Raw genomic sequence first — 22,854 nt, forward strand, 5'->3', positions numbered from 1 at the left:
GGGAGTGCTTGCCTCTGTTTAGCCCCAGTTAAGGAGAATGCAGTCTGGTGTTGCCAGAATGTCTAGTTTTTAAAAAGAATCTAGAAATCCACATTTTATGTAAATATCGTGTGGAATTTTAAATGTTGGCAGCCAAATTATATTCTTTGAAAAGGCTATATGAACCAAGGAAACTATATCCATAGGTCTTATCAGCTCTGAGGCCCCCACAGGGTCATCATTCTCAGTGTCTGAAACATCTTCACATTCCCCCAGATTACAGCGGATCAACATTTTTGCATTTAGTCAACATTGAGGCTTTGCTGTATGCTAACTAGTTCATTCCATTCTGACAGTAAAAGTCTTTGAAAACAACCGACTTAGAAGGAAAAATGCATTCACCCTTATCATTTAATTCAACCGCTTTGCCACTTGTCTGTAATAGGAAATTTAGTGGAAAATGTGAGTCTAAATAATCCCAGCTCATAAGTGGAGATGAGGCACAAATAACCATGACTAGATGTAAGGGATGTCACATGTAAGGTCCAAGGTGCCGAGGGAGTGTCAGAAAAGGTTTCGCAGAGGAGGTGGCACTTAAGTTGTGTCTTGGGGGAAACAATCTTAAATCAAGTGTGAAAGGAAGAGAGCTGCAGGAAAATACATAGAAAAGTGTGTGTGTCTGGTTAATAGTAAGTGAAAAGTCCGTCTAACAAAGTAGTTGGTCAGGTGGGAATGAAGGCCTGGAATATTTAATTTGATAGGCAGTGAAGAGAGCAGCGATACAGTCTGTGTACCTTCCCTCTTGCTGAGATGTTACTGTGATGCCTATTCAAATAAAGCAGGTGGCATCTTTTGCTGTTACTTAATGTTTTTGTTTAAGAGCTTGAATTCTTTTGAAAATGAACTTCTTGAGTCAGGCTGGAATGAGTTTGACTTTAAGAAGTAATAGATGCTCAACAAATGAGTGAGCTGAAAATGAAAGAGCGCGAGTGCAGAAAGAATGGGAAGTGGGTGGACTCAGATGCCCACACTGACCTAAAGGGCAGCAGCAGTTTGGACCAGGGGAAACTTTAAAGGCCATGAGAGCACTCATGGATGCGTGTGATCCAATTCTGATTTCTGTTTTTTTTCTTTGCAGAATGTTCACATCTTACCACGGACAGTTCTTTACATGGCTGATTCAGAAACTTTTATTAGTCTGGAAGAGTGTCGTGGCCACAAGAGAGGTGAATATCAAAAGAAAAGGTTTTGGATTTTTTTGTTTCCTTATATACCTTCTGTTTGGAGTTAAATATTGTCCTACTCCTGTGAGTTACTGACTTTCTGAGGCTCTGGGCCTCTCTCTATAGAATGCATGAATATCTTTGAACCTTGAAGAGCTCTTTTTGCTTCAAGGATTGATTTCTAAACGTTGTAGTACAATCGAAACAAATTCTTTAGAAAGGTATTTTTCTAATTTTGAAATACTTTAATCCTCCAGGCACTTCTTTTTATTGTTAAAACAGTGTATATCTTTGGCTTTTCAAAGCTTTTGTTGTGTCGGGTGGTGAGGACCCATTTGCCAAGGTTACCTGTCACTATTGTGTCATCTCCTTAGCTTGCACACTGAGGCCCCGAGTTAGACTTAGATACTGTGTTTGCCGTGTCTAATTTGACTGCTCCACGTGGCTGTTGGTGTAGTCAGAAAGTCCTGGCACTTTAATATCAGTGGAACGGAAAGGTACAATAACAAGTCTAGAGTTTAGCTGCTACTGCTAGATTTAACATCCTTGGGGCAAAAGCAGTATATGAGCAAAACAGGAAGGCAAACTGGTGATGCTGAAGGTCAGATTTAGAATTTAAAATATAAAGCAGGGGCCTAAAATGGGAAAAGGTTTGTTTTCATCAAATGTTTTAGAATTCCTAGTAAAGGGTTTCGGTGTAAAATGACTTAAACTTTATTCAGTATTTGCTTTTTTTTCCCCACATCATGAAATTTGACCTTAAATGAATGATATTTAATAATTTTGCTACTGTGTTACAGCAAGGAAAAGAACTACCATGGAAACAGCATTTGCCCTTGAGAAGCTATTCCCAAAACAATGCGAAGTCCTTGGGATTGTGACCCCAGGAATTGTAGGTAAGAGAAGATACTTGATGATTTCCTGCCTTTCATTAATGTGGGGTCCTATAGATTGGTGCATTATTTGTAGCTTAAGTGCACATTTATATTTTTGGCCATCCAGAATACAGTAAAGTTAGTCATGTTTACCGTGGTATTATGTTTGACTTATATTAATGTTCCTTAGGTTATTATGGTTCATATTTCAAATCTCAGGGCTGTCTGTATAAAACAAACGTAGTTCATATCTTTCCAGGCCCCATTCCTGAGAAGAAAAAGGTCACATTCTTCCTCTTTCCAAATTAGAAAGCATTAGGGAGCATTCTCCCTCGGTCAGTCCAATTGGTAGTTTCTGGTGGGTAGGGGTGAGGTGGGACTGGGATTGCGAGCCACAATGGGTTTAACTTTTGGATTTTTCTTAAACCAGTGATAAATAATTTTTGCTATTACTAGTTATTCACAACTGCTTCTACAGAAGCATAGCTGTCGTTGCTTACATCACTTTCTTAAGCCTCCTCACCCCACCCCCTGGGGCTTCCTCAAAGTACGACCAAGTTTTTTCTTTTTAAAATTACGGCTGGGGGCTAGGAACAGGAGTAGGAGGGCGGGCCTAGGTGACATTGCTGCCTTCTGTGACCCGTTGGGAGGGATGGGTGGTCTCCCTGAAGCCTGCCTTCTGTGCTTGCCTTATTCTGAAGCACTTTTCACTTTGCGCTTCTGTTCCTCTAAGTTCTCTTTTGACCTTGATGTGGGGAGTAAATACCATTCCAGCTCCCTTTAGTCAGGACTTGTCCTCTGGTGTTTTCTTGGACCCGCTCCTCACCCTTCTCTTTTTCTGGTTCCCCCACAGCTAGGTACTTTCTTTGGGTCACTTCCACGAATGTTCCAACAAAATTTCCACCAAGACTGTTGATTAGGTTCCTTTTTCTTAGGCCACAGTTAGTCATTGTTTCTAAAACAGCCATCGACTACTAGCCTGTCTTCCTTCTTTAGGTTGGAAAAATTGCAAGTTTGAGAAAATTTGTTCATTCTTATATGTACAGAGGGCATTTTCTTTCTTAATTGAGGTAAACTGTACTGTGACGTGCACAATCTCAAGTGTACAATTTAATGAATTTTGACAAATTTATTCCCTTGAGTAACCAATACGCCAGTCAAGATATAGAATATTTCCCTCACCCCAGAAAGTTCCCTTTACCCTCTTCTGGTCAATCCCTGCCTGCCGTGGGAAACCCCAGTTCTGGTTTCTCTGGCCATAGATTAGTTTTGCCTGTTGTTGAATGTCATATAAGTGGAATCATGTGGTACATACTTTTTTTATATCTTGACTCTTTAACTCAACATAAATATATATATATATGTATATTTTTTTGGTGTAGACAATTGGCCCTGAGCTAACATCTGTTGCCAGTCTTCCTCTTTTTGCTTGAGGAACATTGTCACTGATCTAACATCTGTGCCAGTCCTCCTCTATTTTGTATGTGGGACACTGCCACAGCATGGCTTGATGAGCAGTGTGTAGGTCCATGCTTGGGATCCAAACCCACCAACCCCAGGTGGCCAAAGCAGAGTGCACAAACTTAACCACTAATGCCACAGGGCCGACCCCTCAATATAAATATTTTTAACAACATAATGTTTTTGAGATTCACTTAGTGTATCACTAATTCATTTTTTAAAAAGAGCTTCTCGAGTAGTATTCTGTGATATAAGTAGACTGTGATTTGTGTTTCCATTCTTTTTTTGATGGAGATTTGCATGGTTTCTGGTTCCTGGCTATTATGAATGAAGCTGTTATGAACATTTTTGTATAATTCTTTTTGTAGACATAGGTCCATTCTTGGGAAGTTACCAAGAAGTGGAATTACTGAGTCTTAAGGTTGGTGTGTATTTAACTTTATAAGAAACTGCCAAACAGTTTTCCAAAGTTATTCCATTTTATCCTCACCAGCCAGGAATCAGTGTTCTGGCTGCTCATTGCTCTATATTCTCACCAAAACGTAGTGTCTTCAAATGAGTCTTTGATTTTAGCCATTCCAGTGGGTGTGAAGAGGCTTCTTAGGGTGGTTTTAATTTGAATTACTCTAGTAACTAAATATGTTGAGCACGTTTTCATCTGTTTATTGGCTGTTTGTGTATCTGCTTTTGTGAAGTATCCAAGTCTTTTACTGATTTTTTTCTTGGATTGTTTTCCTTTTGTTACTGAGTTGCAGCTGTAGTTGATATATTCTTAGACAAGACCTTTATCAGGTATAGGTGTTGTAAATATTTTCTCTCAGCCTGTTGCTCTCTTTCCATTTTCTTAACAGTGTCTTTTGATGAGCAGTAGACTTTTATTTTGGTGACATCCAGTTTATTTTCTTTTATGGTTAATGTTTTTTGTGTCCTCTCCAAGAAATCTTTGCCTACCCCATGGTCACAAAGAGATTCTCCTATGTCTTCTTCTATAAACTGTATAGTTTTAGCTCTTAGATTTAGTTCTCTGACCTAACTTGAATTAATTTTTGTGTATGATGTAAGATAGGGAGGGGTCCAAGGTTAAATTTTTTTCACACGTTTATCCACTTATTCATTACCATTTATTGAAGACTTTTCTTTCCTCACTAAATTGTCTCAGCATCTTTGTCAAAAATAATTGTTATGTTGCTGGGTGTGTTTCTATATTTAGCTCTGTTCCATTGACTGATTTGTTTGTCCTTAAGCCAGTGCCATTTTACTCTACGTCTTGATGTTCTTTTTAAAAACTGACAACCGTAGATCTTGGTGTTCTGTTTTTTAAAATTGCTTTGACTGTCTAGGTCCTTTGCATTTCTACATATATTTTAGAATCAGCGTGTCAGTTTCTATAAAAAGCCTGTTAGGATTTATTCAGGTTGTCTTGAAGCCTGCTATGGAAATTCTAAAAATTGCTTTTATGTTTTGATGTTTTTTGTGGGAGAATGGGACCTTATAATAAACTCTGAAATTTTATTTTCCTGTTTTTAATTAGAATATGTTGTCTGAGGTTTGATTTGATTCTGAAATTTTCTCTTTGAGTATTAGTTTTTCATTTTGCCCTAGCTTTGGTTTCTAAAAGGCTTAACATTGTTTTTTAAAGAGTTTATTTCTTCTTTACTCTAGTAGTAGTCATTTATGTTAAAAAAAAAAGAAAAATTATAAGATACAGGTAAGCAAAAAAGAAAACAATTAAGCACCTTTAAGCACTATAGAGTACACCACCCTATTAATGTTATGATGCATGACCTTCCAGACTTTCAATATATAGCAGTATACATGGATATATATGAATACACACACGTGTGTGTGTGTGTGTGTGTGTGTATGTGTACTTTATATAATTGCCAAATATTTTTAGGATATTTTTTAAAAATTTTTATTGAAAGGGACTGGCCCCGTGGCCCAGTGGTTGGGTTTGCGCGCTCCGCTGCAGGCGGCCCAGTGTTTCGTTGGTTCGAATCCTGGGCGCGGACATGACACTGCTCATCGGACCACGCTGGGGCGGCGTCCCACATGCCACAACTAGAAGAACCCACAACGAAGAATACACAACTATGTACCGGGGGGCTTTGGGGAGAAAAAGGAAAAAATAAAATCTTTAAAAAAAAAAAAAAAAATTTTTATTGAAATTATGATAGTTTACAACCTTGTAAAATTTCAGTTGTACATTATTGTCGGTTGTGTTGTAGGTACACCACTTCACCCTTAAAGCCCACTCCCCATCCCCCCTTACGCCTGGTAACCACTCATCTATTCTCTTTGTCTACATGTTTAACTTCCACATATGAGTGGAGTCATACAGAGATTGTCTTTCTCTATCTGGCTTATTTCACTTAACGTAATACCCTCAAGGTCCATCCATGTTGTTGTGAATGGGATGATTTTATCCTTTTCTATGGCTGAGTAGTATTCCATTGTATGTATATACCATATCTTCTTTATCCATTCATCAGTTGATGGGCACTTAGGTTGCTTCCACGTCTTGGCTGTTGTAAATAATGCTGCAATGAACATAGGGGTGCATGGCACTTTTGGAATTGCTGATTTCAAGTCCTTTGGATAGATACCCAGTAGTGGGATGGCTGTGTCATATGGTGTTTCTATTTTTAATTTTTTGAGGAATCTCCATACTGTTTTCCATAGTGGCTGTACCAGTTTTCATTCCCACCAGCAGTACATGAGGGTTCCTTTTTCTCCACAACCTCTCCAACACTTGTTACTTTTTGTTTTGGTTATTTTTGCTGTTCTAACAGGTGTTAGGTGATAGTGTAGTTTTGATTTGCATTTCCCTGATGATCAGTGATGATGAACATCTTTTCATGTGCCTATTGGCCGTCCATATATCTTTGGAGAAATGTCTGTTCATGTCTCCTGCCCATTTTTTGATTGGGTTGTTTGATTTTTTGTTGTTGAGCTGTGTGAGTTCTTTATATATTACGGAGATTAATCCTTTGTCAGATATATGACTTGCAAATATTTTTTCCCAATTAGTGGTTTTTTTTTTGTTTCAATCCTGTTTTCCCTTGCCTTGAAGAAGCTCTTTAATGATGAAGTCCCATTTGTTTATTCTTTCTATTGTTTCCCTTGTCTGAGAAGACATGGTGTCTGAAAAGATCCCTTTAATACTGATGTCAAAGAGTGTACTGCCTATATTTTCTTCTAGAAGCCTTATGGTCTAAGGTCTTAGCTTTAGGTCTTTGATCCACCTTGAGTTTATTTTTGGGAGTGGTGAAAAAAGAATGGTCAATTTTCATTCTTTGGCATGTGGCTGTCCAGTTTTCCCAGCACTATTTGTTGAAGAGACTTTCTTTTCTCCATTGTATGCCCTCGGCTCCTTTGTCGAAGATTAGCTGTCTATAGATGGGTGGTTTTCTTTCTGGGCTTTCAATTCTGTTCCATTGATCTGTGCACCTGTTTTTGTACCAGTGCCATGCTGTTTTGATTATTGTAGCTTTGTAGTATGTTTTGAAGTCAGGGATTGTGATGCACCAGCTTTGTTCTTGTTTCTCAGGATTGTTTTAGCAATTTGGGGTCTTTTGTTGCCCCATGTGAATTTTAGGATTCTTTGTTCTATTTCTGTAAAGAATGTCATTGGCATTCTGATTGGGATTGCATTGAATCTGTAGATTGCTTTGGGTAGTATGGACATTTTAACTATGTTTATTCTTCCAATCCATGTGCATGAAATATCTTTCCATTTCTTTATGTTGTCATAGATTTCTTTCAATAATGTCTTGTAGTTTTCAGTGTGTAAGTTTCATGTCCTTGGTTAAATTTATTCCTAGATACTTTATTCTTTTTGTTGCAATTGTAAATGAGATTGTATTCTTGACTTCTCTTTCTTCTAGTTTGTTGTTAGAGTATAGAAGTGCAAATGATTTTTCTAAGTTGATTTTGTACTCTGCCACTGTGCTGTAGTTGTTGATTATTTCTAGTAGTTTTCTAATGGATTTTTTAGGGTTCTCTATGTCTAGAATCATGTCATCTGCAAACAGCAAGAGTTGCACTTCTTCCTTTTCAATTTGGATACCCTTTTATTTCTTTTTCTTGCCTAATTGCTCTGGCCAAAACCTCCAGTACTATGTTGAATAAGAGTGGTGAGAGTGGCCATCCTTGTCTTGTTCCTATTCTCAGAGGGATGGCTTTCAATTTTTCCTCATTGAGTATGATGTTGACTGTATAAGGTTTGTCATATATGTCCTTTATTATGTTGAGGTACTTTCCTTTTATACCCATTTTATTGAGAGATTTTTATCATAAATGGATGTTGGATCTTGTCAGATGTTTTCTCTGTATCTATTGAGATGATCGTGTGTGATTTTTATTCCTCATTTTGTTAATGTGGTGTATCACACTGATTGATTTGCAGATGTTGAACCATCCCTGGGTCCCTGGTATAAATTCCACTTGATCATGGTGTATGGTCCTTTTAATGTATTGCTGTGTTCAGGTCACCGATATTTTGTTGAGGATTTTTGCATCTATATTCATCAGCAGTATTGGCCTATAATTTTCCTTCTTTGTGTCGTCCTTGTCTGGATGTGGCATCAGGATGATGTTGGCCTCGTAGAATGAGTTAGGAAGCATTCTTTTTCAATTTTATGGAATAGTTTGAGAAAGATAAGTATTAAATCTTTGTTGCATGTTTGGTAGAATTCTCCAGAGAAGCCATCTGGTCCTGGATTTTTATTTTTTGGGAGGTTTTTATTACTGCTTCAGTCTCTTTACTTGTGATTGGTCTATTCAGATTCTCTGCTGCTTCTTGATTCAGTTTTGGAAGGTTGTATGAGTCTAAGAATTTATCCAATTCTTCAGGTTCTCCAATTTGTTGGTATATAGTTTTTCATAGTATTCTCTTATAATCCTGTGTATTTCTGTGGTATCCAGTGTAATTTCTCCTCTTTTATTTCTAATTTTATTTGTTTGAGCCTTCTCTCTTTTTTTCTTAGTGAGTCTGGCTAAGGGTTTGTCAATTTTGTTTACCCTCTCAAAGAACCAGGTCTTAGTTTCATTGATCCTTTCTACTGTTTTTTTGGTTTTGATTTCATTTATTTCTGCTCTAATTTTTGGTATTTCCCTCCTTCTGCTCACTTTGGGCTTCATTTGTTCTTCTTTTTCTAGTTCTCTTAGGTGTAGTTTAAGATTATTTATTTGAGATTTTTCTTGTTTGTTAAGGTGTGCCTGTATTGCTATGAATTTCCCTCTTAGAAATGCTTTTGCTGCATCCCATAAAAATTGGTATGATGTATTTTCATTTTCATTTGTCTAGATATCTTTGATTTCTCCTTTGATTTCTTCACTGATCCAGTAGTTGTTCATTAGCATGCTGTTTAGTCTTTACATATTTGTGACCTTCCCAGCTCTTTTCTTGTAGTTGATTTCTAGTTTCATAGCATTATGGTCAGAAAAGATGCTTGATATGATTTCAGTCTTCTTAAATTTGTTGAGGCTTGCCTTGTTTCCTAACATATGGTCTGTCTTTGAGAATGCTCCGTGTGCATTTGAGAAGAATGTGTTCCGTTGTTTTTGGATGGAGTGTTCTATATATCTCTGTTAAATCCATCTGGTCTAGTTTTTCGTCTAATTCCGTTATTTCCTTGCTGACTTTCTGTCTGGATGATCTATCCATTGATGTAAGTGGGATGTTTAGGTCTCCTACTATTATTGTGTTGCTGTTAATTTCTTCCTTTAGGTTTGTTAATAGTTTATGTACTTTGGTGCTCCTGTGTTGGTGCATATATATTCATAAGTGTCATGTCCTGTTGGTGGAGTGTCCCTTTTATCATTTTATACTGTCCCTCTTTGTCTCTCATTGCCTTTTTTATCTTGAAGTCTGCTTTGTCTAAGTATGGCAACACCTGCTTTCTTTTGTTTGCCATTAGCTTGGAGTATCATCTTCCATCCCTTCGCTCTGAGCCTGTGTTTGTCTTTAGAGCTGAGATGTGTTTCCTGGAGGCAGCATACTGTTGGGTCTTGTTTTTTAATCCATTCAGTCACTCTGTCTTTTGATTGGAGAATTCCACTTAAATTTAGAGGGATTATTGGTATATGAGGGCTGCCATTTTATCTCTTGTTTTCTGGTTGTTGTCTATTTCCCTTGTTTCTCTTCCTCTGTATTTCTTTTTCTTTTTTTCCTTCTTCTTCCCAAAACCCCCCAGTACATAGTTGTATATTCTTGTTGAGTTCCTCTGGCTGTGCTGTGTGTGATGTTGCCTGAGCATGGCCTGATGAGTGGTGCCATGTCCACGCCTGGGATCTGAACCAGTGGAACCCTCGGCCGGTGAAGCGGAGTGTGCAAACTTAACTACTTGGCCAGCAGGCTGGCCCTGGTTTTTTGTTTTTTGGGGGTTTTTTTTTTGAAGAAGATTGGTCCTGAGCTAACATCTGTTGCCAATCTTCCTCTTTTTTGCTTGAGGAAGATTGTCGCTGAGCTAACATCTCTGCCAGTCTTACTCTATTTTATGTGTGATGCTGCCACAGCATGGCCTGACGTGCAGTGGTAGGTCTACACCCAGGATCTGAACCTGCGAACCGTAGGCTGCACAAGTGGAGTGTGCACAGTTAACCACTGTGCCACCAGGCCAGCCCCTCCTGTGTATCTCTGACTGCCATTTCAGTTTGGTGATTTTCTGTGATGGTTTGGTCAGTTTTCTCTTTATCATTTGTGTCTCTCTTCTGATTTTTTGTAGTGGTTACCATGAGGTTTGTATAACAGATCTTATAGATGAGATACTCTGTTTTCTGATAGTCTCTTATTACCATTAGCCTAATCAGGTTCCATCTCTTTCCTCCTCCCTGTCTAAATTATTGTTGTCACAAATTATTCAGTTTTGTGTTGTGAGTTTGTGATTAAAATGAAGTGTTTATAGTTTTGTTTTGTTTTTTTTTGCTGAGGTAGATTAGCCCTGAGCTAACATCTGTGCCAGTCTTCCTCCACTTTTTATATGTGGGTTTCCCTGACGGTGTGGGTTGCCAAAGCGGAGTGTGCCAAACTTAACCACTATGCCAAGGTGCCAGACCCCTGTTTTATAGTTATTTGTGATGCTTTCCTTCCCTTTATCTTTTTTTTTGCATAGATTGGCACCTGAGCTAACGACGGTTGCCAGTCTTGTTTTCTTTTTTCCTTCTTCTTCTCCCCAAAGCCCCCCAGTTTATAGTTGTGTATTCTAGTTGTGAGTGCCTCTGGTTGCGCTATGTGGGACACCGCCTCAACACAGCCTGATGAGCGGTGCTATGTCTGCATCCAGGATCCAAACCAGTGAAACCCTGAGCCGCCAAAGTGGAGCACATGAACTTAATCACTCGGCCTTGTGGCTGGCCCCCTTCCCTTTATCTTTAATGTTATAACTAAGTCTTCTGATAGAGAGCTGCAGCTTTCTGGTTTTGTCTGTCTATTTATCTCCTTGCTCAAAGCTTTGTAAACCCTTTCCTTTTAGTTTCAAGTATGAGGGCCTTCTTGATCATCTCTTGGGGGTGGGGAGTAGTCTTGTGGTGATGAACTCCCTCAGCTTTTGTTTATCGGGGAAAGTTTTTTATTTCTCCATCATATCTGAAGGATATTTTCACTGGATAGAGTATTCTTGGCTGAAAGTTTTTGTTCTTCAGTATTTTTAATATATCATTCCAGTCTCTCCTAGCCTGTAAGTTTTCTGCTGATAAATCCACTGAAAGCCTGATAGGGGTTTCTTTGTATGTTATTTTCTTCTGCCTTGCTACCCTTAGTATTTTTTCTGTCATTGACTTTTGCCGGTTTTACTACTATATGCCTTGGAGAAGGTCTTTTTGCGTTGATGTAGGTGGGAGTTCTGTTAGCTTCATTTACTTATAATTCCAGTTCCTTCCTCAGACATTCTCAGCTATTATTTTTTTGAACAAGTTCTCTGTTCCTTTCTCCCACTCTTCTTGCTCTGGAATACCTATAATCTTTACGTTGCATTTCCTAATTGAGTTGGATACTTTTCTGAGAATTTCTTAATTTTTTTTTCATCTTAGGTTCTCTCCCCTCCTCCACCTGAAGCATTTCTATATTTCTGTCCTCTAAATTACTAATTCTGTCATCCATAATGTCGACTCTGGTTTTTAAGGATCCTAGATTGCTTTTTATCTTACTCATTGTGTTCTTCATCTCCAGCATTTCTGTTTGGCTTTTTTAGAGTTTCATTCTCTTTTGTGAAGAACTCCTTGTGCTCAATAATTTTATTCCTGAGTTCATTGAACTGTTTTTCTGAGTTTTCTTGTAATTTGTTGAGTTTCTTTATGGTAACTATTTTGAATTCTCTGTCATTTAGATTGTAAATTTCTGTGTCATCAGGATTGGTTTCTCTCATTTTCCTTATGATCTGGAGTTTTGATGTATTTCTTCATGGGGTCTGATGGAGTGGACTTTTGCTGGTGCATAGTGGTAGTGTCTGGTTGTAGATTCTGCCTGCCACCACTTTGCGGGGGTGGGGGAGGGCGGGCAGGAGCTGTGTTTTCTGAAACTACCGTGTCCACTGGAAGCTGTGCTGGTAGGGCTTGTCTGTGTTTGCTGGCTACTACTGCTTGGTGGGTCCCACACACAGCTGCTGCAGATGCTCTGGTGCGGGTCTGCTGCCCCAAACGACTGGCTGAGCTGATGCGCTAGGTGGAGGGGGAGGAGACCAGTGCTTTTTTTCACATGTTCACACATGCTCTGCACTCAGTGGTGGCCCACCTGGGCTGCTGGGCTTGGTAGGAGCACACATGTGGTGACCTAGCCACCTTGGCATGGAGCATTCCCTTGGGCTGGGATGCAACTCTGAGAACACTCTGAAAGCGTTCATGTGGAGGCCTGCTTGCTACTCCGTCTCCTCCCAGGGTTGTGCACCGGCAGCTGTGTGAGGTCCTGCACTGCAGATCGCTCCTGCTGGGGATGGGGAGGAGATCCGCTTACTTACTTCCACTGCTTCCTGGGGATCCAGCATCCCCACCTTCAGACTTATGGCTGCCTGGATCTCTTAGACATCCTGTTATGTTTTGTGGGTGTCCTCTGTTGGCTAATGAATGTCCTTTTGATTGTATCTTAGTGGGGAGAGGCTGTGGGAACAGTTCACTCTGCCATGATGCTGACATCATTACCCCCCCAACTTTTTATTTAGAAGATCTTCAAACTTACAGAATAGTTAAAAGAATGATAGAATAGTACAGTCAACCCTCTTACACCCTTCATCTAGATTCACCAATTTAAAAAATTATGCAACATTTGCCTTTTCTGTCTTTGTTTATAAAAATGTTTCTTTCTGAACCATTTGAAAGTAAATGTCAGACATCATGATACTATACTCATAGAAATTTCAAAGCTGAAAAACTTTCACTCAGATAATGGTCTGTTAGCTTGTTGATTATCTTAGTAACCCAAACTGTAGTTATCTAGGTGGTACTGTCTAATGTACAGTGTTACCAAATGAAACTTCAGTTTTTATCGAATCTGTTTATGAAACTGTTAAACTGTTTTTCTAGTGACTCCAATGGGATCATGTAGCAATCGACCTCAGGAAATTGAAATTGGAGAATCTGGTTTTGCTCTGTTATTCCCTCAAATTGAAGGAGTGAAAATACAACCTTTTCATTTTATTAAGGATCCAAAGAATTTAACATTAGAAAGACATCAACTCACTGAAGTAGGTAAGTTACTGTTGTTTACCATTAATTGCCCATCTTGTTGATTGATTTTGTTTGTTCCTTTGAGAGTCTGAATTAAGTACACATGTTACTGGAGATGTGGATGAATTCAAACTAGTGATTAACAGAAGCTAGTGTGGTACATTTTTGGTAGAATTGATTTACTTTATAAATTATTTTACTTACATCAAAGCTTGAGAGAACCAGAGAAGAATATTTTTCCTTGACTATTCTGTTGACAATAAAGTCATTTGTGTTTAATTCTTAATTTTGAATCACTTCTTCGAATGTTTTCTTATCATTTTTCCCTATTTTTGTTTTTTGAAGCTGAAAAGTTTTTTAAAGCTTTTATTTCCTTTTTACATCAGCGATAAGCATTTATTATAAAACAATTTTTTTAGAAGATACAGGTTAGTTATATGTTGACTAATTTGAAAGATGGGAATGAGTATAGTGAACTTGGTGATAAGTTCTAGGAATGGTATAAATTAAAGCAGAGTATATTAAAAGTCTATTAAAGGTTTACTAGGACATGCCAGAAAGAAGCAGCTTGGCTAGAGTAGACAGGTCATGAGAGGTTGGCTTAGTTTCTAAGCTCTGATAAGAAAGCTTAATTTAATACGGTAAGCAACAAACTAGTTACTCACAGCAGTCTATCTTTATCTACATCTGCAATTGAACTAATTGGGGTTAACTCATGAAAAAAGTCACTGTTGGCATAAAAAATATTCAGTGGTGACCTCTTGTTTTTGCATAGATCAGCCAACCTGTAGAGATAAAGTGAACTCATCGGGAATAAAAAATGCTATAGCAGAAAAGGGAAAATTTGTGATTGGTTTACTGATTAGAGGGAAAAAAAGGAGTATACAGGTTGAAACTGGCGTATACATCTGCTCCTTATAATGCAATAAAAGAGTGAGATGGGAGGGAAGGCACAGAGCAGGAGTAGGCATTGGTGGCAAAAACTGGCAGCCACGAGCAGCAGGCCTCTTGATGATGTGGAAGAGCGTGGGCAGGTACAGGTAGAGCATGGCAGGTTTCACAGTCAGTCTGTCGTGCGAGGCAGGAAGTGTGGCTATTACGAATGCAGGCTTGTAGCTGCCCTAGTTCTGCTGCTTTCTAACTTTGTAGTTTAGGACAAGTTCCTTTTCTGAGCATGTTTTCTCATCTATAAAGTAGAAATAACTAACTTACAGAGTTGTGAGCATTACATGAAATGGCTTATGTAAAGCACTTAGCAAAGTACCTTCCTCAGTAGATGGTAGGCAGATGGCTAATGCTGGCCTCTGTACCTTAGGCAGGCTTCACAGTGGCTCACTGGGCTGATCTCTCTGCAGCGTGGCCTTGTGGTCTGTGGAGGAATAGACTGAGGGAGGGTTGATATGTAGCTCAGGAAGGACATTCAGTGGAAAGGCAGTGAAGGTCTTGGGTGTTCTTATCCCACTCAGCAGTAGCACACCAGAGGAGCATGCACATGCCTTTGCTGATGGTGACAGTTAATGATGGCTAACATTTGCTGAGACCTTCTAAGCAGGGTACTGTGCTATGTGCTATTTCTAATCTTCACCATAGGTATGCCAGGGAGAACTTACCAAGGTATATTGTTGATGAGGAAGCTAAACTCTGATGGAAGTAGAGAGCTAAGGCTCTGAGTTCAGAGTACACAAACAGAAAACCAGAGTTAGCTGTCTTGTTAAAGCTGCCCCAAATCAAGGATGCTACACTTCCTCTAAGGAAAACTTCAGATGATGCCTTTTAAACTGACCCAGTGTTAAGTGTAAAGGCAAAAAAAATTTTAGGAGAAAATGTGGCTGTGTAGCCAAGCCAGAGTGACTTTGTCATATCATAATGAGATGTGATGGTGGAAGGCTAGCTGGAGCTAAAAGAAAGTTCAGCAAACTGGATAGCTCTCTTTTAGAATTGGTCAATTGGTTAGAAAATAGCAGATCTGAAACTCAAGGAGGAGTTGAGGCCAGAGATGTTAGTTTGAGAGCCATTTGCACATTGCCTTGCAGTCTGTCTGTAAAAGTGTCAACTGCCATTGAAGGCTTTGGAGAAAGCCAGTCCAGGGCAGCTAACTAAAGATTCTGGAAAAGATTCTGGAAAGGATTCCAGCAGCAAAGAAGGAAGAGGAGAAGATATGAATTGATGCTGACAAGAGGATGGCTATGTTCATTGGGTTCATGATACAGAAATTATACATTAATTTCATTCATCTTATTAAAAGGTCCCATAGGGTAAGAAAAATTAATTGCATGCAGATTTTGTCTCAGTGACATTCCAACACGGGTGTGACAGATACATATGTAATTTTAACCCAAGTGAGAAAGTGAGATGTGCCCTAAGAGAGGTATGGGTAAATTGCTGTAGGGGTTCTGCTGGCCACAGGGAGAACGAGGAGGAGCAAGGCGGAGCAAGGCGCCTTCATGGAGCAAGTTGCATTTGTGGCTTTGAAGGATGAGAAGTATATGCGAGATAAGGATGAGTAACAGGATGGGCTGAAGGATTAGCAGAAAAACAGGCGCAGGGCCAGGTGATCAGTAGGGGAAATAGTAAAGAGTTAAGTTTTGCAACCAAAGGGTCTGTGAAGGGGATCATGGGAACAAAGGGTGGCTGCAGTGGGGCAAGGCTCGAGTGTAGTCAGTAAATGACAGGCTCTTCAGAGATGTCATTTGGGTAGTAGCGAATGTGACCCTCCATAGTGGGGAGATACTGGAAGCAGCGAGACCAGTTAGGAGCTCCCTGTAAGAGTCTAGGCAAGAAATAATACCAGGGTGTGAAGAGTGGGGAACTGATTGGAGAAAATTAGCAAATGACTAGATGTGAAAGAGAAGGGAGACTGAGGACTCAGTGATAACTCTGAGTTTTGAGCTGAGGACAGAAATAGTTGGAATGCTGAGACAGGAGGAACAGGATTGGGAAAAATCAAACTCCATTCGAGAAGCTTGTTTGGCCTTTGATTCAGTACTTTTGCTGAAGGTCATATGGCCAAACCTCTGTGCTGTCTTTCTTATCTGGAAGTGAGTCTGGTGCCTCTTGGGCGTCCTCTCTCCTCTGTCCTGTAGCTCCTTGGGAATCAGTGACTGAGGCCCTGACTGAAGGTAGATGCCTAGTTTTGTCAGTTTACAAGAAAAAAAACCAAATGTTGAGCAGAAGAAACCATCCATTCTGTGATAAAATATTTATTAGATTTGTTAGACCTTGTTTGCATTACAGAGCTAAGTATAGGAATTAGAAAACTAAAAGGAAAAACAGCCCCATGTTTATTCTGCTCTGTGAAGTGTTCTTATTGGTGTCCTTTCCTGAGCTGTTTGCTGTCCACAGTTTTGGCTTATTCCATTTCCATCCTGTTCATGGCCTTCTGGACGTTGAAGCTTCGCCTAGATTGAGATGACAATCTCTGTTCTTTCACATGCTATTTTGTGTCCTGATTTTCTGTATTTCTAAATTTGGACCATTGTCTTTTATGTGCTCAAGAAGATGGAGGAATTTTAGGCAGGCGAGGAGTGAGTGGTTGGAGGCTATGGTATGGAACGTGCCTTCTACACAAGAATCCCAGCCTGTATTCCCCAAACAAATATCCGGAGCAACTTTTCTCTATGTTCTGTAACATTGGAAATCACCCTATTTGTGGTAATATTCCTCAGGGGTCAGCAAACTTTTTCTGGGGCCAGATAGTAAATATTTTAAGTTTTGCCAGCCATACAGTCTCAGTTGCATCTGTTCAGCCCTGTCATTGGAGTGCAAAGCAGCTGTAGACAATACATAAACCCTCAGCTGTGTTCTGATAAAACTTTATTTACAAAAGTAGGGGGCTGGATCTGGCCCGTGGACTGTGGTTTGTCTTCCCCTGTCTTAGAGCGCTAAGTCACAGTGACTGGAAGATCATATGTGAAAGCCCACAGTAAGCAAACACAGCAGCTTAGTTCTCCTATGAAACTGGCAGTACCTCTGAAGATAGGGACCTTGTGTTTGATAATTATAGTTTTCTAAACGTTGTATATAGGAAGTGTCATGATCTGACCCAGCATTATAGCACATATAATTTTATACACATACACACACTTTGTTATTACCAAAATGGTGCATTTTTTAAATGAGGCATATGTTGTTCTAAGGTCTTTTTGGTATCCTGTGTTAAAAATAGTCTCTGGAATGAAAAACAAAAATGGATAGGCCAGCACTTAATTTCTAAGGAGTGAAGGCAAAAATACCTCAGCAAAGTTTCTTAAAAAGCCAGTGTTGGTTTGTTCAGAAACTGCGTACATGCCATAGGCTGGTCCCTGGATGGGGCTCTAGCGACGTGTTGTTGGAGAGGACTCTGTTCCTGCCTCCTGGAGCTCCCCATCCAGCAGGATGGGCTGACTTTGAATTAAGTCTCGCAGATGTGCTAAGAGTTACCAGGAGAAGCACAGAGATGCTAGAAAACATAACCACGGGGCAAGGTCCCTCGGATGTGGAGAAGGGAGGAGTATTATAGGAGGTCTTTACCGTCTCTCCAAGTTACTGACAAAAATAGAGTGAGGTGGCCAAGAGATTGAAGGACAGGAAAAAGAAGGGCCTGATTACTCACCTTCAAGATTTGAGTGTTGTGGATTCACATGCTCATTTGTGAAGCCTAGAGAATTCCACTGTGTCGAGGAGCGGGGAGTGTGATGTCCCATGAAGCTGGAGAAGCAGGTTGGGGCCAGATCATGCCTCGTAGGACATACTAAGGAATCTTACATATTTAAGGGCAGCAGGAAGCCAGGATTCTAAACAAAAAAGTGGCATAATCAGGTAGGTCTTCTGAAAATACCCCTCTGGCTGCGGTATGTTGATGGGTTTGGAGGAATACAAGAGTGGATGCAGGAAAAACAGGAGGCTGTTGTAGAGGTTAAGGCAAGAAGAGGTGACAAGTGGAATCACAGATTTTGAGGTGGAATCAACAGGATGTGGTGACTGATTAAAATGTTGGGTGTTGAGAATAAGGGAGGTGGTAGTGATGTCATCCAGGTTTCTGACCAGTGCACCTGTGCGGTACCATCTCTTGAAGTCAGGAATAGACTGCGGGTGCAGCTTGGAAGAGTCAGATTATCAGTTCTGAGTTGGACATTTGAGTTGGGGACATTGATTAGATAGTTGGATATGTGAGTCTGGAGCTCAGGAGAATGGTCTGGACCAAAGATACACATTTGGGAATCATCAGGTATTAACGGTAATTGAAGCAAATAGGAACTAGTTCAGTAATTGGAGGGAGGGTAGGGGGTGGCCCAGCAGTTTCTGTTGCTTGTCCAGGGTCGATTCTGCTATAATACCATAACATCTCTCCCTTGTGCTTATGTTGAAGACTCCATTGAGACTCCTCAATTAAAGAGATTCTTCAGCAATTTTCTGACTCTTAAACAGTTCATTTGTAAATATAATCTTACATGGGGTGCCAACGTAAAAATAAAGCAGATAGAGCAGAGATGCTTAGGCTGAAGGTAGCGTGGAAAATCTAGAACTGAGGCGCATTTCCCCCCTGCCTCCCCCTGGGCACCTTTGGAACCCCATGCCCAGCAGAGCACAGTCTGTAATGGAGGGGAGGAGCCTCCCGCCCTGAGGATGGTCTGCACATCTTTCTTTAAGGCTTTGAATTATCCGGGAAAGTGGCTCTAGCATCAAAGCAGTGTCTGACGGCCTGTGACCCCTCCCCTGCTACAGACTGGAGAAGGCAGCCTCAGGACTGCCAGTTGCTTAGAAGACGAGCGGGAGCTTCGGAGCCAGTGCTTTGTTCCCCTTTGAGACACTTGCCTCACACCTATGATTCTTTCTTCCTCTTATACAAATACATCCTTCTGACACTCTTCTAGGTAAAGCTCAAACCTATGACAGGGCCACTTGGGGCACGATTTTCTAGGTTTCAGTTTTATTTGTAGAAATTGACATTAGAAAAGATCTTCCACTGACTTTTACATTTGAGAGTCATGAGAGGAAGTCCTGAAGAATGCTCATGCATTTGCTCTTGGAAGGAGAGGAGTGGAAGTGCCTGTGTTTTTGCACAGCCCCATAGGCACCAGTTTCCTTTGGGGCGGCCCCTTCCTGGAGGGTGTGCTTATTACTTAGTCTGGTCTGAGTTGGGTCCTGTAACAGGGGTTATAATTTGTATGTTGTAATGTGGATTTTGAAGACATTGAATCCTCCTGGACTTTCTAGGAGCTGAACAGCATAATGGGTAACTGTTGTGGGCATTAAATAAGTTAGTTTCTGTAAAGTGCTTAGAACAGTACCTGCCCAAGTGCCATGTTTCTTGTTATGTTGGTGATCTTGTGATCTAGTCTGTGCGTTGTTAGGTCCCTTCTGCTTGCTGCTTTTTGGTCCTTCGATGACTCCTCTTGAACTCTGCCACCAACTGGGAGGGGTGAAAACTGAATTTTAATTATTTGTTAAGACAGATTCCAAAAAAAATTGAAAGACTAAGTTTTTAAATTATCTGGAGACTTCATAGAGAATCTTGAGGGGGCCACAGGCAGTGATCAGGTACAAGGCAGGGAAAAATGGTGCTAAAACCTAAGTGCTGGAACTCGCTCTGCTTTAGAAGCTGCCCAGCTCTTGAAAAACTCTTAAGTGACAAGAATGTGGTGCTGACATTCTATCACACTTTCCTGCCCTTTTTGGTGGACTTCACTCAGCTACAAGAGCAGAGTCCTAGAAAAGTCAAACTTTGAGAGGTCTTGTGGGGGCTTGCTCCCAGGTCACAGTGGTGGTGGAATATAGCCCCGGGCCGACATGCCCTCACCCTCAGCCCTCGTGCCACAGGCTCCATGTTCATGGAGCTGAATGATGTGTGGATCTTCTCTTTTTTTTAATCCCCTACCACATACACAGTGACACAGCTTCTCATTGTACAACATCAGAGCTATTTTTGGATGAGGTGCATCTCAAAAAGCATGACAGTTACATGAAATTCAGGGCAACGCAGGTGACCCCCAGCCAGTTTTGCGGGTGGGATGGAAGCTTTCTTTTTGCCCCTCTAAATTAGATGTTCACTTTGGATTCATTTGATTCAAGGGGAAATGTTGCCTTAAGCTTCATCATTCCGTTATTTGGTTAAACAAATCTAAATTGTGGTCAGGGCCCTCAGTTTAGCCAGAATGTGCTTTGTTTTCTCTCCTCTGTTGAGCCTTGCTGGGTGCCAAGCACCGGGGTTAGATGCTTCTTTATGACATTATCTTCTTTAATCATCACAACCACCCTTGAAACTTGCTCCTGTCCCACTTTTAGTCAAGTTGACGTGCTCAAAGTCACACAGCTGCAAGTGGTTGAGCCTGAGTTCCGACCCAGGTCTAACTCCGCAGGCCACGTCCTTACTGTGCTGACTTCATACTTACCTACCTCCCCTCGTGTAAAAAAGATAGGTGTGAAAATACAGGGAAGGAAGAGGTGCTCAAACCTAAGGGCTGGTGGGGAAAGGAGAACCCAGCTTTTGTCCATGAATTGTTCATGGTGTTAGTCTCTTACATAGGCATTTTCTTTGAAGTAGGTTTTCTACATTCATTTAGATTACATCACTTTCAGATAGGTCACAACAGTTGTCTTCAGAGTGGCTTCTCTAAAAAGAATAGAAATCTGAGCATGCATACCTAAAGCAGTCTGAGCCTGTCTTTGGAATAGTTCTTCATAGTTGGCTTTCCTGAATCTGACATTAGTCTTGGAGTCTAGATTTTATTTTTTTTCTTTTTTCCTTTTAACCTTCCAGCTTGATCCTAGCTGTAATGAATTCACATTCTGCCTTACTTGAAAATGAATTTAAGGCAGCTTGCAAAGATACATACAATATCAGTGGAGGAATTCTGAATTGAGAGACATGTGTAGGAGGAATATAGTAAAGCCCAGGCTGAGGGTAGTACGTGAAATGCATACCGTCAACATTTGCTAGAGGTGGTCCACAGGTGTGGCTGTTCCAGGGCGTGAGAAGACAGCTCTTCCCTGTTTTCTGATAACTGAGATCAGTTCTTCTAGTGGATCCGCAGTGCCCTTATAGTGAATAGACTGAATTTTTTAAGCTGTTTCTGATTACGTCACTCTGAACACCAGTGGCATCGCCCAAATATGACTCAGTAAAAGCAGTTGTAGGGTCCAAACCAATGAGGTCTGGTTACTGAGCGCTTTGCTTAATCGAAGAATATTTAGAACCACCAAAGGAATGGATGGCCCACATGTTGTTTAGGCACTCAGTCTGACTGATTAGCTCTCACAGCTGGATTTCAAGTAGTAATGAACTGGAGATTGCACCTTTTCGTAGGTGTGCTGGTTGAGTAGTCGTCTGCCCAAGCAGCAGCTGAGCTGGGGATATGGCCCGTGTGCTTTCTTGAAGTTGAAAGACCTAAGATACTTGTCCTATTATCTGTCCTATGTCCCCACTGAGGTGAACTGAGGCAAGGCTGAAGGTAGTATCAGAATTTATCTGAGAAGGAACTGGGTGCTCGTTGTCGTAGGTGTGTGTCTTAGGCCTCTGTTTTGGCAAGGAGTTTGAGTTGCACTTTCCTTCTTTTAACACACCTGAAGCTCCAGGTGTCTGTTGGTTAAATACAGATCCATCTGCTCTGTCAGGCAACCAGCCTGGGCTAAGGTGGATTTGTTCTCTATAGATTTTAGTGTGTGTGGTTCCACTTTAGAACAGTACCATTGGGGGAAGATGTTGAAAGCACTGGGTATGTGTTTGTTAAATCACTGAGGGTGGTACCTTTAGATATTCCAACGAAAATATTTAGTAGACAATTGTAAGAAGGTCTAGAGCTTAGAAAACTGTAGGAAAGGTAGAGATTTCGAAGTTTTTAGGTTTCTAAAACTGAAAACTCTTCAGGAGATGTGGATTTTAATCTAGAGTCTGCTATGATACTGTCCTGGGCTAGTCACTTTTCTGGGATTAGCAGCTCTTATTTGTAAAATAAGACTAGACTGTTGATCCCACAGCCCTCTTGCAACTCTGAAAAGTCATTCTAAAAAAGAGAAAACAGGGGCCAGCCCAGTGGTGCAGCAGTTAAGTTCACACATTCCACTTCCGCGGCCCCGAGGTTCACCAGTTCGGATCCCGGGTGCAAACATGGCACTGCTTGGCAAGCTGTGCTGTGGTAGGCGTCTCACATATAGAGTAGAGGAAGATGGGCACGGATGTTAGCTCAGGGCCAGTCTTCCTCAGCAAAAAGAGGAGGATTGGCAGCAGTTATCTCAGGGCTAATCTTCCTCAAAAAAAAAAAAAGAAAAAACGTTCTCTCAAAATTTGCTAGGCAGGTCTGTGTGGGGAAAAAAAAGACCCTCTAGTAATGGTTTAGGGTATATGGTGTCATGAAAGTACTGGATTTGTATATTAACATCCTTTTCACTCTCCAAATCAGTGATTTACTGTGTAGGGAATTAGAAATGGACCAGAGACAGTTTCCCTGGATAAGTCATTATTTGGTGTTAATAATTGGTCCTTCACCCCCACTCCAGTTTCCTTAAGTGAGCCTTATTTCTAACCTTCACCTTAGGTCTGTCAAGATGGAAGTCATGTGGCTGAGTCAGTGGAAATGTGAGCATGGGTCAGGTGTTGGTATTTTTTTTCTTGTCCTGAAGCCACCCAGTTGGTAATACTAGCAAATTTCAAATTGATAGTCTGTAAACAAGGTGCCGGA

General features: G+C 40.6%; 1 protein-coding gene across 11 annotated transcripts in view; it reads left to right on the forward strand.

Annotated features, from left to right (window-relative positions):
- FBXO22 (F-box protein 22) overlaps positions 1-22,854 on the forward strand; it is an 86,725-nt gene that overhangs the window by 5,368 nt on the left and 58,503 nt on the right. For all 11 annotated transcript variants that reach the window (XR_011526587.1, XR_011526589.1, XR_011526588.1 and 8 more), the window contains exons 3-5: positions 1,118-1,205; positions 2,003-2,098; positions 13,055-13,219. Coding sequence is in view for 5 of the 11 variants with exons in the window: in XM_070574088.1 (XP_070430189.1) it covers positions 1,118-1,205; positions 2,003-2,098; positions 13,055-13,219 (349 nt within the window). In the remaining 6 variants the exon portion in view is untranslated. The remainder of the gene's footprint in view (positions 1-1,117; positions 1,206-2,002; positions 2,099-13,054; positions 13,220-22,854) is intronic.

This window comes from Equus przewalskii, chromosome 1, assembly GCF_037783145.1.
Source record: "Equus przewalskii isolate Varuska chromosome 1, EquPr2, whole genome shotgun sequence".
NCBI classification, from domain to species: domain Eukaryota; kingdom Metazoa; phylum Chordata; class Mammalia; order Perissodactyla; family Equidae; genus Equus; species Equus przewalskii.